The sequence below is a fragment of the Limulus polyphemus genome, unplaced genomic scaffold (assembly GCF_000517525.1).
Source record: "Limulus polyphemus unplaced genomic scaffold, Limulus_polyphemus-2.1.2 Scaffold2487, whole genome shotgun sequence".
In the NCBI taxonomy this organism is placed as follows: Eukaryota; Metazoa; Arthropoda; class Merostomata; order Xiphosura; family Limulidae; genus Limulus; species Limulus polyphemus.
Genome location: NW_013668097.1, coordinates 95,024 through 108,889, shown reverse-complemented (window position 1 = coordinate 108,889; position 13,866 = coordinate 95,024). Strand labels below are relative to the sequence as shown.

Below are 13,866 nucleotides of genomic sequence, written 5' to 3'. Positions count from 1 at the left end.
GGACGTGGCATGATACTAGTCACGTGATCTCCGCTGACGCAACAATATGAAAATAAGTTTTTTTGGATCTCAAGTAATATCAACATTAAGGACAGGAAAGACTAACAGCTATTTGGGACCTCGCGCTATTCCAAACAACAACAATATATATATATATATATATATATACTTAATTTTTCTATCTTAATCGCACAATTAATAAAGACATGGACCTCGTGACACCTTTCGACTGCACTGGTGAGTTAAAATGACATTTAAACTAAAACGTAGGAATTATTTGTATCACTCGCAAAAGCGCAACAAAATACGTGGTATTTAAATACTTAAAATACCATTTAAGCTCGTAATATGAGCTTTAACTTTTAATAAAAACGTTCGTTGGAAACCTCCCCGCCATCGTGTCTTAACTGCTGCTTGTGTACTCTGGTTGCTAAGGCCGACACTGATACCAAGTGTAACAATGAATTTCAATAACCTACACATTGATGCCTTTTAGATTGTTTTATATGATGATAATTTCTTCAAACTACAGGTGTCGACCTAGCGGTTACGGAAGGGTCTCAAGGTTGTTTCACTATTCATACTTTTATCTTGAAAATAAACTGTGTTGAACTATATTATCCCAGCAAGAAATATCCTCAATTTATCTTTTTCTGAACGCTTGAAATTTGGAGGTGAGGTCGTAAATTGCTCAGATCCATGAAAGGAGGGGTCACAGTAGTGCTAAAAATGTTTGATAGCTCCTGTTTAAAGATATCAAGTATAAAAATAACTTTCTCATACGGTATTTTATGTATCTCTTTGAGATTTTGGTGTATGAAAATAACACTCCAAAATTTTACGTGTAACAGTTACTATCTTTCAGAGTGAAGTGTGTGATAGAAACATTTTTGAGTGCCAAGTGTAACGATAACTCCTGGAGTGCCGTTTACATCCATGTCATTCCGAATCTTGTTTCTACAAATGGTATTTGAAAATGCTATGTGTAACAACAATTTTCTAGTGTGATGTTTATAACGATATATTTGAAGTTGTCATTTATGAGATAACTTTCAGAATGTTAAGTTTAACAATTACTTTAAATTACTGTGGTTTTGAATGTGAAAATGACAAGTCGTTTACTTTCTCAAACAGCGTGTCTAGCTCGACTTTCTAGAATGAACTATTAAGAGTAACACTCGAGAATGTTGGGTATAAAGAAGATATTTTAGAACATCCAATCTTGTACTATTATGACGGTTCGAAAAATAGCTAAAAGTGATAGGTGTTATTGCTTATTTAGTACAAAGCTCTGTCATCGCGGAGAATCGAGCCCCGAATGTTAACGTTGTAAGTCCGTATACTTACTGTAATAGTGTAACTTGTCTTGCGAGATGGTGGTTGGAAAGCTTGCAGATAATTAACTAGACATCAGAGTTGACTCGTGTCTTTATGTACCTCATCTATACGGACATCAGAGTTGACTCGTATCTTTATGTACCTCATCTATACGGACATCGGAGTTGACTTGTACCTTTATGTCACATCATCTACACGAACTACAAAGTTGACTCGTGCCTTTATGTACATCATCTATACGGACATCAGAGTTGACTCGTGCCTTTATGTACATCATCTATACGGACATCAGAGTTGACTCGTACCTTTATGTACCTCATCTATACGGACATCAAAGTTGACTCGTGCCTTTATGTACCTCATCTATACGGACATCAGAGTTGACTCGTACCTTTATGTACATCATATATACAGACATCAGAGTTGACTCGTACCTTTATGTACCTCATCTACACGAACTACAAAGTTGACTCGTGCCTTTATGTACCTCATCTATACGGACATCAGAGTTGACTCGTACCTTTATGTACATCATTTACACGAACTACAAAGTTGACTCGTGCCTTTATGTACCTCATCTATACGGACATCAGAGTTGACTCGTACCTTTATGTACATCATATATACAGACATCAGAGTTGACTCGTACCTTTATATACATCATATATACAGACATCAGAGTTGACTCGTACCTTTATGTACATCATCTACACGAACTACAAAGTTGACTTGTGCCTTTATGTACCTCATCTCTACGGATATCAGAGTTGACTCGTACCTTTATGTACATCATATATACAGACATCAGAGTTGACTCGTACCTTTATGTACATCATCTATACGGACAACGAAGTTGACACGTGCCTTTATGTATCTCATCTATACAGACATCAGAGTTGACTCGTACCTTTATGTACATCATCTATACGGACATCAGAGTTGCCTCGTACCTTTATGTACATCATCTATACGGACATCAGAGTTGCCTCATACCTTTATGTACCTTATCCATACGAACAACAAAGTTTACTCGTGCCTTTATGTACCTCATCTATACGAACAACAAAGTTGACTCATACCTTTGTATACATCATCTATAAGGATGCCAGAGTTAATTTGTATCTTTACGTACATCATATATACAGATATCAGAGTTAACTCCTGCCTTTATGTACAACATCTACACGGACATCAGAGTTAACTCCTATCTTTATGTACATCATCTACATGGACATCAGAGTTAAATCGTGCCTTTATGTACATCATCTACATGGACATCAGAGTTAAATCGTGCCTTTACTTGTTCTATAGATTCACGTCATGAAATTGTCGCAATATCAATAAAAACACTTTATGCTGATAGTTTTGATGATATTTTAAACTTTATCAGCAAGATCTTCCTACTCAGTTATTAAATCCTTGTCCAAAAAGGTGGTTTATTTATTTTTTGTTGTAGTGCTTTATAAGTCAGCCTTATTACACGCTGTATAGAATCATTCTAATTGGATAAGTTTAAACGTAAACAACTATTGAAGACCTTTAAAGAACTGATCACGTTGAACGTCTCAAAATTATAGGAATAGGATTGTTTGTTTTGAAATTAAGCACAAAGCTACACAAAGGGCTATCTGTGCTCTGCCCACCACGGGTATCGAAACCCGATTTCTAGCGTTGTAAGTCCGCAGACATACCGCTGTGCTACTGGGGGGCTAGGAATAGGAGGTTCTATACAAAAATTTAATTCGACTGCAGCAACTTACTGTAAGTGAAAGTGTAAATATTTCAACTGGCTTCATAATGCACACGTAATGCCTTTTGAGCAGTAATTACCCATGTAATGTTCAGTAATGCCCCTTACTAAGCCTGTGAACTAGGATAAAAGAAGTAGTCAGTAAGGTGTTTAATCAGTGTTTACCACTAAAAATGATAGGAGTTCAAACCTAATTAAATGAGAATTATAAAATAGATATACAGCATTTGGAACCAAGCTCTAAATTAGGTTATTACAATCACTTGCGTCTCCACGATTAAAATTTGTAATTTTTACCCAGGTGTCACGATAACCCAAGGTAAACGGAAACCGTCATTCGACTGTCCGGAGGAATTCGGCTCTTTCCCCGACAAAGAAGACTGCACTAAGTACTATGTCTGTGTCTTTGGAGAAGTCAATCCCGAGAGATGCTCTGGTGGTCTGATGTTCAACACAGAACTCGAAACATGTGACTGGCAACGTAACATAGAGGTAGATTGTCGTGGTAACAGAGGTAAGGATTTGCTTGTCGCTGTGCTTTAATTAGTCCTAATGAAAATTAGCTGGTCGTCTTTCTGCTTAAGATAAAATTTGGTCTTGATCTAGGTTTTGTAAACTTCAAAGGCTTAATATTACATAATTTTCCTGTTTCGAAAACTACAAAGCATTCTCCATTTATACAAATATATTAGCTGACCTACTTAACTAACGTATAATTAGTTCTGTCTGTACACATAAACAGCCTATTCAGTCTGTAGATCTGCATAACCTGTTCTTTCTGCACATCTTAATAACCTGTTCAGCCTGTACGTCTACATAACCTGTTCTATCTACACATATAAATAACCTGTTTAATCTGCTCATCCATATAGCCTGTACATAACCTGTTAAGCCTGTACACCTAATAACCTGTTCTGTCTGTACATCTGCATAACCTGTCATCGATGCACACCTAGTAACTAGTTTTGTCTGTATATTTACATAAACTTTCACGTATATGTATTTACATAATCTGTTCTGTGTAGCAACTATATAATTTCTCTTCTTCGTATAGCTAAATAACACCCTCATGTTAGCAAATGCATAACGTGCCTGGTTTATAAAAGCTATATTTTATTTCTACGAGTGTAAACTTTCCTAATTTTACACCTTAACAACATCAATTTGCAAAGATGCCCTATTTCTTCTTTTTGTACATCTACATAACATCTCAGCGTATAAAGCTACATAGTCTTCTCATTTTGTACAACTAAATAATCTCAGTTTGTTCAACTACGTAATCTGTTCAGTTTGCATAACCACAAAATCTTAGTTTGTTCAACTACGTAATCTGTTCAGTTTGCATAACCACATAATCTCAGTTTGTACAGCTACGCAATCTAAGTTTGTAAAACTACATACTCTCAGTTTGTACATCTACATAATACTCTCAGTTTGTACAACTACATAATCTCTTTAGGCCTTACAACTGCATAAGCGTTCTTCTCAAATCCCAAATTGGTGTGGACTTCAGAAACAAAGGGATGAATATAATAACAGAATATTAAGAAAACTAATTACTTAATAAGTCAAAGCTGGATTCGGTGAAGTAAAAACGAAAAGTAGTTACAATTGCATGTTATTAGGTAGTTGCTAAGATTTTAATGCTACAACCAATAAATTCAAGGTATGAATAAATAAATAAAATACTTTGTATTTCCAAACCTCTGTGTTCCTTAACGGTTTGTGCATTTTGCTATCTCTACAATATCAGAGCTGTTAGAAATTTGTATTCAGGAGGTCCTGTTTCTTTTTGCTTAGATTTCTTAGTGACTTTATTTGAAGATGAATTTCCGTTATGACATTTATTTGAATAAGTCCTTTATGTATCATAATAATCCTTTAGGACATACTGACGAGAAGTTGTACTTGCATCATCTTATTTTAGTACAATGATGCTACCATGACGTTAAAAATTGTTCGTGAAGATGTTTGTTCTATTTTGAGCAAAACTACATGAGGGTTATCTGTGCTAGTTCCTAATTTTGAAGTAGTAAATTGGAGAGAAGGCAGCTGTCAACACCACCCACCACCAACTCTTGTACTACTCCTTTATCAATGAATAGTGGGATTGTCTGTTATATTATAATGCCTTCCATGGTTAAAAAGGCGAGCATGTTCGATGATGTTATTCGAACCCACGACCCGCAGATTGCGAGTCGAGTGACCTAACGACAAGGCGATTCGTGAAGATATATAGCATTACAACAGTGTAATTTGTTAATGTTTTTGATAGAAATACTAACTGCAAAAGATCTAACAAACTCAAGTGATTGTAAAAAGTGTAAATGTAGAAAATTAAACACCAGCACAAAGATCCAAAAGTAAAAAGGAAGACGAACTGCAGATTCTCGTGTAGCTCTCTGGCCTCTGTTGTTGAATGAACATTTTTGTTTTCTTGTAAAGTTATTCTGAATTTTAGAGAGTCGATACGAAACTACGAAACTTATCCATTATCAAGCCAAATTCACAATCAGAGTTGAAAATATATAAAATTTAGGGTGCAATTAATAAAGTTAAAAATCGTTCATAAAAACATTTTATTTTTCAAATTGCAGGCAAGGTCCATTAAAGGAGTTTCTGTAACTCATAGTAGTTGAGGTTTTATTGACGACCAGAGAATAACTTACAACTGAGTTAATACTAATACTTAATGCTAACAAAACTCCCCACTTGTATTTTCAAATGTTTGATTCAGTCGCTGCTCACAGCAGATCACTTAATTAAGAAAACAGAGATGTGAACATTGATGTTACATTTTGTCCATTAACCACTAGACAGTCGATATTTTGTTTTTGTAATAAGTTGACAAAACTTGTACACATTAATAGAACTTTTTTGTAATATTTAGTGGGCACTGATCAAGACGGCGAAAATGGAGAGGAATTTTTTAGCCGAAGGCAGCCAGATAGCCTTAGGCTTCAAAGCCAACCACGTACACAGGCTGCAACTTCCACGCCAGACATTACTCCCCCGAAAATTAATTTCCCGCCTCGTACAAACACAAGACTTAGACAACCGATCTTATCTAACGAAAGGCTCCACACACCTAAGGCTGATACTAGATCAAGGTTCAGTATACCTCAACCAGATACTGACTCCAGGCTTAACAGAGTGTCTTCAGCTCCTGTTTCAAGATCTAGCAGACCTGAAACAGCCACTGACAACAAGTCAAACAGATCGCCACCAGATTTTTACCCTAGATTCAATAGACCAGCCCAAACTGGTGAATCCAGGTTAAACAGACCAGCTCCAGCTGAAAATCTCAGATTTAGTAGGCCAGTTCCAGCTGTTGAATCCAGGTTCAACAAACCAACTTCAGATGACTCTAGATTCAACCAAGCAGCTCCAGCCACTGACTATAGATCCAATAGACCTATTGCTGGTGACGGCATCAAGTTTGATAGGCCAGCTATAGAAACTGATTCCAGGCAAAGTAGAACATCTTCAGTCACCGAATCTAGGTTCCAAATTCCATCTTCAGCTAATTACGCCAAGCTCAATAGACCCAGACCAGATACTGGCTCCATGTATAAGGCACCAGCTCCAGCTCCAACCAGGGACTCTAGGTATAACAGACCTGCTCTTGAAAATTCGGACTCCGATGTTTACGACTACGATGTTGATGAACCAGAATATGAAGACGAGTACAATTATTTTGTGAAACCAGTAAACTTTAAAGATAAAAAGTCCAACGACGATCAAGAGAACGCCAGAAATGATCGTCAGTGGGGATCTGATATGTTGGTGCCAAATACACAAGATAACAGTGACGCTGAAGCTCCTCCTATTTTCGCGTTTAGAAAACCTAACCAATATAGCCTCCCTTTCCGTCCTCCCGCTTTGAGAGCTCCTAGTGATAACGAAAGAAGTAGGGAGATTGGTCCCCCCTACAGCCGGGACAATGGTGAGGAGCGAGTAATCACTTTAGTTAGAACTAGGACAAGAGACCAAAATCCACACCCGACAAGCAATCGAAACCGTAAGGTAGTTCTCATTCGAAGGAATAAACAGCAGTCTAGCAATGAGGAAGTGAAACGTCCAACAAAGGTTGCTGTTATCTATAACAACCGAGACGAGCTTGACGTTCCCAGCCAAGGTCTAGACCCTCTGGATGCACAGTTTGGAACTAACCCTAGATATGTAACAAGGCCAGAGGTTTATCCCCAGCAATCTTTAAGGCGTCCATCAGACAACAAATTTTCCTCTAATAGGCGCTATCGCCCATATAGTGAGAAAGACGACTCTCTTCCGGATACCACCAAGTCACGATACTCTTCAGCCATAAGTTCTGCCAAGCCATACAATATTTATGACCAACCATACAATTACGACTACGACTATGAAGAGGAATACGAGGTTACAACATCAAAACCATTGATTAGATCCAGGTTTCAGTCTCCTCGAAAATATCAAAGAAACAACCAAGTTGTTGCCGTTACAACAACATCCTCTACAACCACCACCACCACTCAGCCACCAACTACCCGGCAAACAAATTTTCCTCAAAGACGCCTACCCGTCGGATTCGTCAGACCGGCAACCAAATCTCCAGATGACGTGGTAACTACCCCAGCTAGTTTTCCTGCACGACCTCCTTCCGTGCACCCCACGCCACAACCTTATCTCCCCGCTGAAGCATGCAAATCTAATAAATGTCTACTGCCAGACTGTCGATGCGGAGGATCCGAGGTTCCTGAAGGGCTCTCTCCAAAAGATATTCCTCAGATCGTCTTGTTAACCTTTGACGATGGTATCAATGACCTTAATTCTGATATTTACAAAGAAATCTTTACAGGAAGAACAAATCCTAACGGGTGTCCAATTTTAGGAACTTTCTACGTGTCTCACGAATGGACCGACTATGGTAGAGTACAGACGCTTTACTCTCAAGGTCATGAGATGGCATCACATACAATAAGGTAGGTAACGCATGAGACGCTAGAAGATAAAAATCAAATTTAGATAAATAGAGGTGGAAACACAGTTAAGCATCTGTTAAGGTTAAGGTTAACAATTTTTATAAGGACAATATTAAATTTTAAGGTATATCCATTACATAGTTGCTACAATCTCTAAACCTTGTCTTGCTTCTTAATCCCCGTTATGTGAATTACAGTAAACACAATATACATTCTATAATTTGTTATTCCTATGGGCACCCGCAGGAAGGGGCATTTGCCCCCTTACATTTCACAAAAAATACGCGTATTATGGTGTAAATTTAACAACATAGTTAAACTAATTATTTTAAGCAGTTTTATTAAAACTGTAAATTTGTGTTTGCATTTAAGCACACATAACACATATTCTTTTAGTCTGTTGACTTACACTGTAAAAGTTGATCCCATACATACATATTTTGATCCCCCCCTAAAATATTTCTGTGGGCGCCCATGGTGATTCCTTCATGTTTCATCATCTAATATTCATTCTTAATCCTTATTAGGAAATTTTCGGTAAACACATTATACATTCTATAAAGTGTAATCCCTTCATGTTTTGGATAGCGGTAAGTTTACGGACTTACAACGCTAAGTTCCGGGATTCGATTCCCCGAAGCGGACATAGCAGATAGCCCAATGTGACAAACAAACAAATCTTCAAGTTTTATAACCCACTATGCTTCCTTAATTCTTATTAAAGGAATTTAGTAAACAGAGTATGCATTATATATATAACGTGGTGTCATTCCTTCATGTTTTATAATTTAACCTTTCTTTTTAATTCTCATCAAGTAAGTTTTATTAAATACAGTGTACATTCTATAACTTGTAATTCTTTTATATTTTAAAAGTTGGTTTTCCATGTTAATCTTCATTAGGGTAAATTTATTAAGCATATTGCACATTCTATAACCTGCATGTTTTACAGTCTAGTCTTCCTTCATGATCCCCATTGTGGGAATTATATTAAATATAATACATTGTATGCATCCTATAACTTTTCACTCCTTTACCTCGGTCAATGTAATCGTTTTTACAGTCTTTAATTATTTTAGTAAACACAAAATATGTTATATATATCATACATTCAACTGAGAATTAAATTTTATTTTTCTTGGGATTCCCTCTTTTAGTTCATATGTTCCTATTGTTTCATTTTTGGTCAAACTTTCTATTCAATACTGAGGACTATGATTTAAGAATACGTTTTTCTACAGCATTTTGTTTTTTGTAAACACTTCAAAATTGTATACACATACACTTCTTTTGAAACTGTGAAAATATGACTTCCTTTTCACTGTTGGCTAACTTTCTGTTGTTTTTTTATTAGCCATAGTTTTGGAGAGAAGTTCTCTAAGTCTAAATGGCTGAAAGAAGTTGCAGGCCAACGAGAAATTCTCCATTTATATGGAGGAGTCAAACTGGAGGACGTCCGAGGGATGAGAGCCCCTTTCTTGCAAAGTGGTGGAAACAACATGTTCCAGATGCTTCACGAGGCCAACTTCACTTACGATTCTTCCTTGCCAGTATATCAACACAACCCTCCATTCTGGCCCTACACCTTTGACTACTCCATTAACCACGAGTGTGCTATTCCACCATGTCCAACAAAGTCCTTCCCGGGGTTGTGGGAAGTAGGGATGGTAATGTGGGACGATCTGAGAGGTGGCCGCTGTTCCATGGTTGACGCCTGTGCTAGCCCACCAGATGAAGAGGGAGTTATTGAGTTCCTTTCTAAGAACTTCTATCGCCACTACGATTCCAACCGGGCTCCATTTGGTCTATTCTACCATTCAGCCTGGTTCAATGCACCTCATCGCAGAAAAGGATTTATTAAATTTTTGAATGAGATCAACAGTAAGGACGACGTTTGGATTATTACCAACTGGCAGATGTTACAGTGGATGAGAGACCCAACCCCTATTTCAAAGATTGCACAGTTCGAGCCGTGGAAGTGTAACAGAAAGGACCTACCCCCACCGTGTCACCGGCCCAAGTCGTGTGAAGTATCTCACAAAGGTTCAACTCGCTACATGAACACTTGTCAGAGATGTCCAGCTGTTTATCCCTGGGTCGGCAAAACTGGATTTTAGAAACCGAGCTGAACATCAGCATGCAACAGCCATACAACAATTCCTCATGGTGGTATAATACTACCTGTATGGAAAATCTTTTTACTTGAGTATCCCTATATTTTCTACAAACATTACACGACATTTCTATCTTTATGTAATGTTTTTTGTTTTTTTTAATACCTTATATTTGGTTTATTATAATATTGCAACTATTACAGGAATTAATGGTGGAACATTTTTTACAGCTTGGTTATAACTGTTTTATACTAGTTTCTAGAAACTGCCAGTACTCATTTTAAGCCTAGTTATATCAAACACAGTTCAACATTGGTGATAGTAGAAAGTTTCAGCCAAAATAAAATCTTGTTAGTTGCTTTATCTAATAAAACATTATAGAGACGTAGTACCGCCTGAGCGTATTTTTTACATTAATACAGCGACATTTAATAAGCACGGCTACGATTTATATCCTTTTGATTTTTTATACGTACCATAAACACTTTATAGGTCTGTAGTTTATACAACTGGTAAAGCATTATTTTTGTTACAATAGAAAAAATCACCAATGTGGCTATAACTGAAAATTGTGGACCTTATTTAGTGCTCAAAGTGACGGGGTATACGGAAATATGGCATACCCCCACTTCTTAAAAAACAAACTATCCGTTCCACCACCGTTTCTTTTTTATAAAGTGCGTCCCGAGACGCCCACCCATTGAGATCTACCAAACGCCTTGCTCCTACTTATTTTTACTACTTTGAGCACTGACCCTATTACAGTATATATTATAAGATATGGTTACATCTACTAATGCTTGAATTTATTCCATTGAAAATTGACATTTCAGTAGTGTACGCAGGTGATAATTTTATTTCAACTGGATTTTAGAAACAGGGGGTGGGAGGGTAAGTATAATTTTATTTGTAAATATTGCCTGCAAATGTCTACACTTTCTCAACGACTGTAGTATTAACCTTGCCCAGAAGAACATTTTTCTTTCAGTCTATAACTTCACAAAAGGAACATCGAAATCAAAACTTAAACCCAATCTCGCGAAACTTACTACACGTGTGTAAAGAAAATGTTTTATTTTCGTGACGTGACACGTATAAGAATATACAGGATGAGTAAACCTCAGTGAGGCATACTCAACCGACTTTTATTTATTATTTGACATGATGCTAAACTAAACGGATATTCAGGGCTGGAAGTACACGAAAGATGTTTTCATTAAAATTAATCGTGACTGTTGTCGGTTGTCTCTGTTTGTATGACAACATTTAGAAGTTTTAGTGATGGAAACGTTGTGATGACGTCAGATCTGTGAAATTTTAATAAACAAAGTCGAGAAAAATAGAGAAATTTAAGTTTCATATATATTTAATTACAGTTAATGTTTCGAGCAACAATGATTAGTTAAAATCTATGTAGATATTTGTTCTGTTTATAGTCGTTTTCTTCATAGTAACTGAATTTATATTATTTTCAGTTGTTGTTTTGTACTTTTTGACTTGTTTTAGTATCTCGTTCATTACGAAGGTGAAGCTATATTAGTTAAACACAAGCTATTGTCAAATATTCTCGATTTTGGTGGCAGACAAAGGAAACTTAGCACAATATTAGTAATTCATTTTACATGTAACTTAGTTTTCGTGTAGACCCTTGCTTAAAGTGGAACACTTTTAAAATAATTCGACACTTACTCTAAATATCTCCGACTGTCTACCCATAGCCCAAGTTTTATGAAATGCATTTCCAAAAATCAGTAATTTGCATTACCTGTTTTTAATGTAAGTAAAACTTTCGGGTAATTTCTAGGTAATGTATGAATAAAATAGCCAAGAAAGCAGAATGTATTTATACTAATTATAATTCGGAACGACATATAAATAAATGCGTTCTGAAGTTGATCTAGCCTAGACCAGGGTAAAAGTTACCGCATCTACCAATACATCTTTGAAACGCACTATGGGCAGTGAGTTTGGTGGGGTTATTTTTATATAAAATTTGGTATTATTCTAGTGTTGTGAATGCTTTAGTTAATTTTCGTTCTGTTGAACTTGAGGCTGTTTCTTATGAGGAGATATTTAAAAAGCATTGTTCGGAACATTTTTGTAATTGAGGCTTTTTGTCTCGAATTAAATATCTTAAATTGTGTAAGATCATAACGGATATATATGAGGTGAAGGGCCCATACGAAATATCTATTCTGCTGTACAGATACTGTATAAGTTGTGTTCGTATAATAAAGTATCCTATATATTTTCCGTTGTGTACATGTTTTTTGCCCCATTAAAATGTGTACTGTAGTCACATTAAGTACAGCTGGGAAAGCATATAAATACACAGTTGAATGATTTGCTCTCCTAAAGTCTAACTGGCTGATCTACAATCCTTGCCAACTAAATTTCAATTAACATACACCATTGCCTTTTAAAAGTCATATGAAAGACACGTGACTCTTGGCTCCTAAAAGTAATTTAAATGACACATAATTCTTTATTCCTAAAGCTCACATGTATGACTCGCAACTTTTGCCTCCTAAAGTTCATATAAATGGTACTAGAATCTCGTCTTGTAAATCCAACTGACTGTTATGAAAGTATAAGGCTCCTACAATTCAAAATAACCCGTTGATACACGATCCTTGTATCCCTACTGACTTTTCAACGGATCTTACCTACTCATTGACATAAGACTTGTTTCCATATTTCTTTTTGAAAGAGATGCAACTGTCTCATAACTCTCTACTTCTGATAAGCATTATTGTATTTTAAGAATGGTATAATTTTATTTTGTAAAATTTCACTTAAAGTAGCACCTCTTCCAGAAAAACTAGACAATTACCAAAATTGATTGCTATAAAAAAAGAAGGTATTCTGTAACATTCTGTTTAGTATCAGAGCCAAAGCTAAGTTACTGCTTATTACTACAAACTTTGAACCAATTATCAGACGAGATATTCTATAAAACTTTTTTGAATGGCTTGTTATAATAAATATGCACTTCAGATCTTTCCACAACTATGTAGCCCATTTCGTTGACATGTTAAGATACTGTCAAAGTGCGTGTATGATTTACGTTATTAAATATCTTGTTCTTTTGACAGTAATGATAAGTTTCAAAAATCGTGTCCTCATTTTATTCTACTGTTTTATATCTAAACCTCTCTAAGATTCTGGTCTTACCAGCTTCTCATTTGCTGCTGCCAGTTTTACCTGCTTAACTTTCTGATACATCCAACTGCCTTATTAGCTTTCTAATACATCCAGTTGCCAGTTTCACTTGCTTAACATTTTTATATATCCAGCTGTCATTTGTACCTTATTAGCTTTTTGATACATCCAGCTGCCAGTTTTACCCATTTCATTTTCTGATGCACCCAGTAGCTGGTTTTATCTACTCCACTTTCTTCCAATCATTTGTTATTTTTAGCTTGCTTACTTTCGATTTTTCTAATTTATCCAGCTACCGCCCAAAGTTTCTAATTTAACCCACACAACACCAACTTTATCCACTTTTATATCTGGTTTTACTAGCTTCAGTCTCGACCGTTCACACTTGTCAACTTTATGCAACTTTTTGTCTGTGGTATTCGTTAATCATCATGCTATTATTGTGACATTGGCTGAATTCACTTTAATAGTATTGTTACGACATCGGGGTCACGTGACGCTAGTAACACGTCATTGACTTCTAGAAATATCCTGTTTTTTC

At 36.2% G+C, this 13,866-nt stretch overlaps 1 protein-coding gene across 1 annotated transcript in view; it reads left to right on the top strand.

Annotated features, from left to right (window-relative positions):
- LOC106467097 overlaps window positions 1–12,411 on the top strand; it is a 31,198-nt gene extending 18,787 nt beyond the window's left edge. The window contains exons 2-4 of the mRNA XM_013927417.2: window positions 3,390–3,602; window positions 5,979–8,049; window positions 9,404–12,411. Coding sequence (XP_013782871.1) covers window positions 3,390–3,602; window positions 5,979–8,049; window positions 9,404–10,166 — 3,047 coding nt within the window. The 3' untranslated portion in view covers window positions 10,167–12,411. The remainder of the gene's footprint in view (window positions 1–3,389; window positions 3,603–5,978; window positions 8,050–9,403) is intronic.
- The last annotated feature ends 1,455 nt before the right edge of the window (window positions 12,412–13,866 follow it).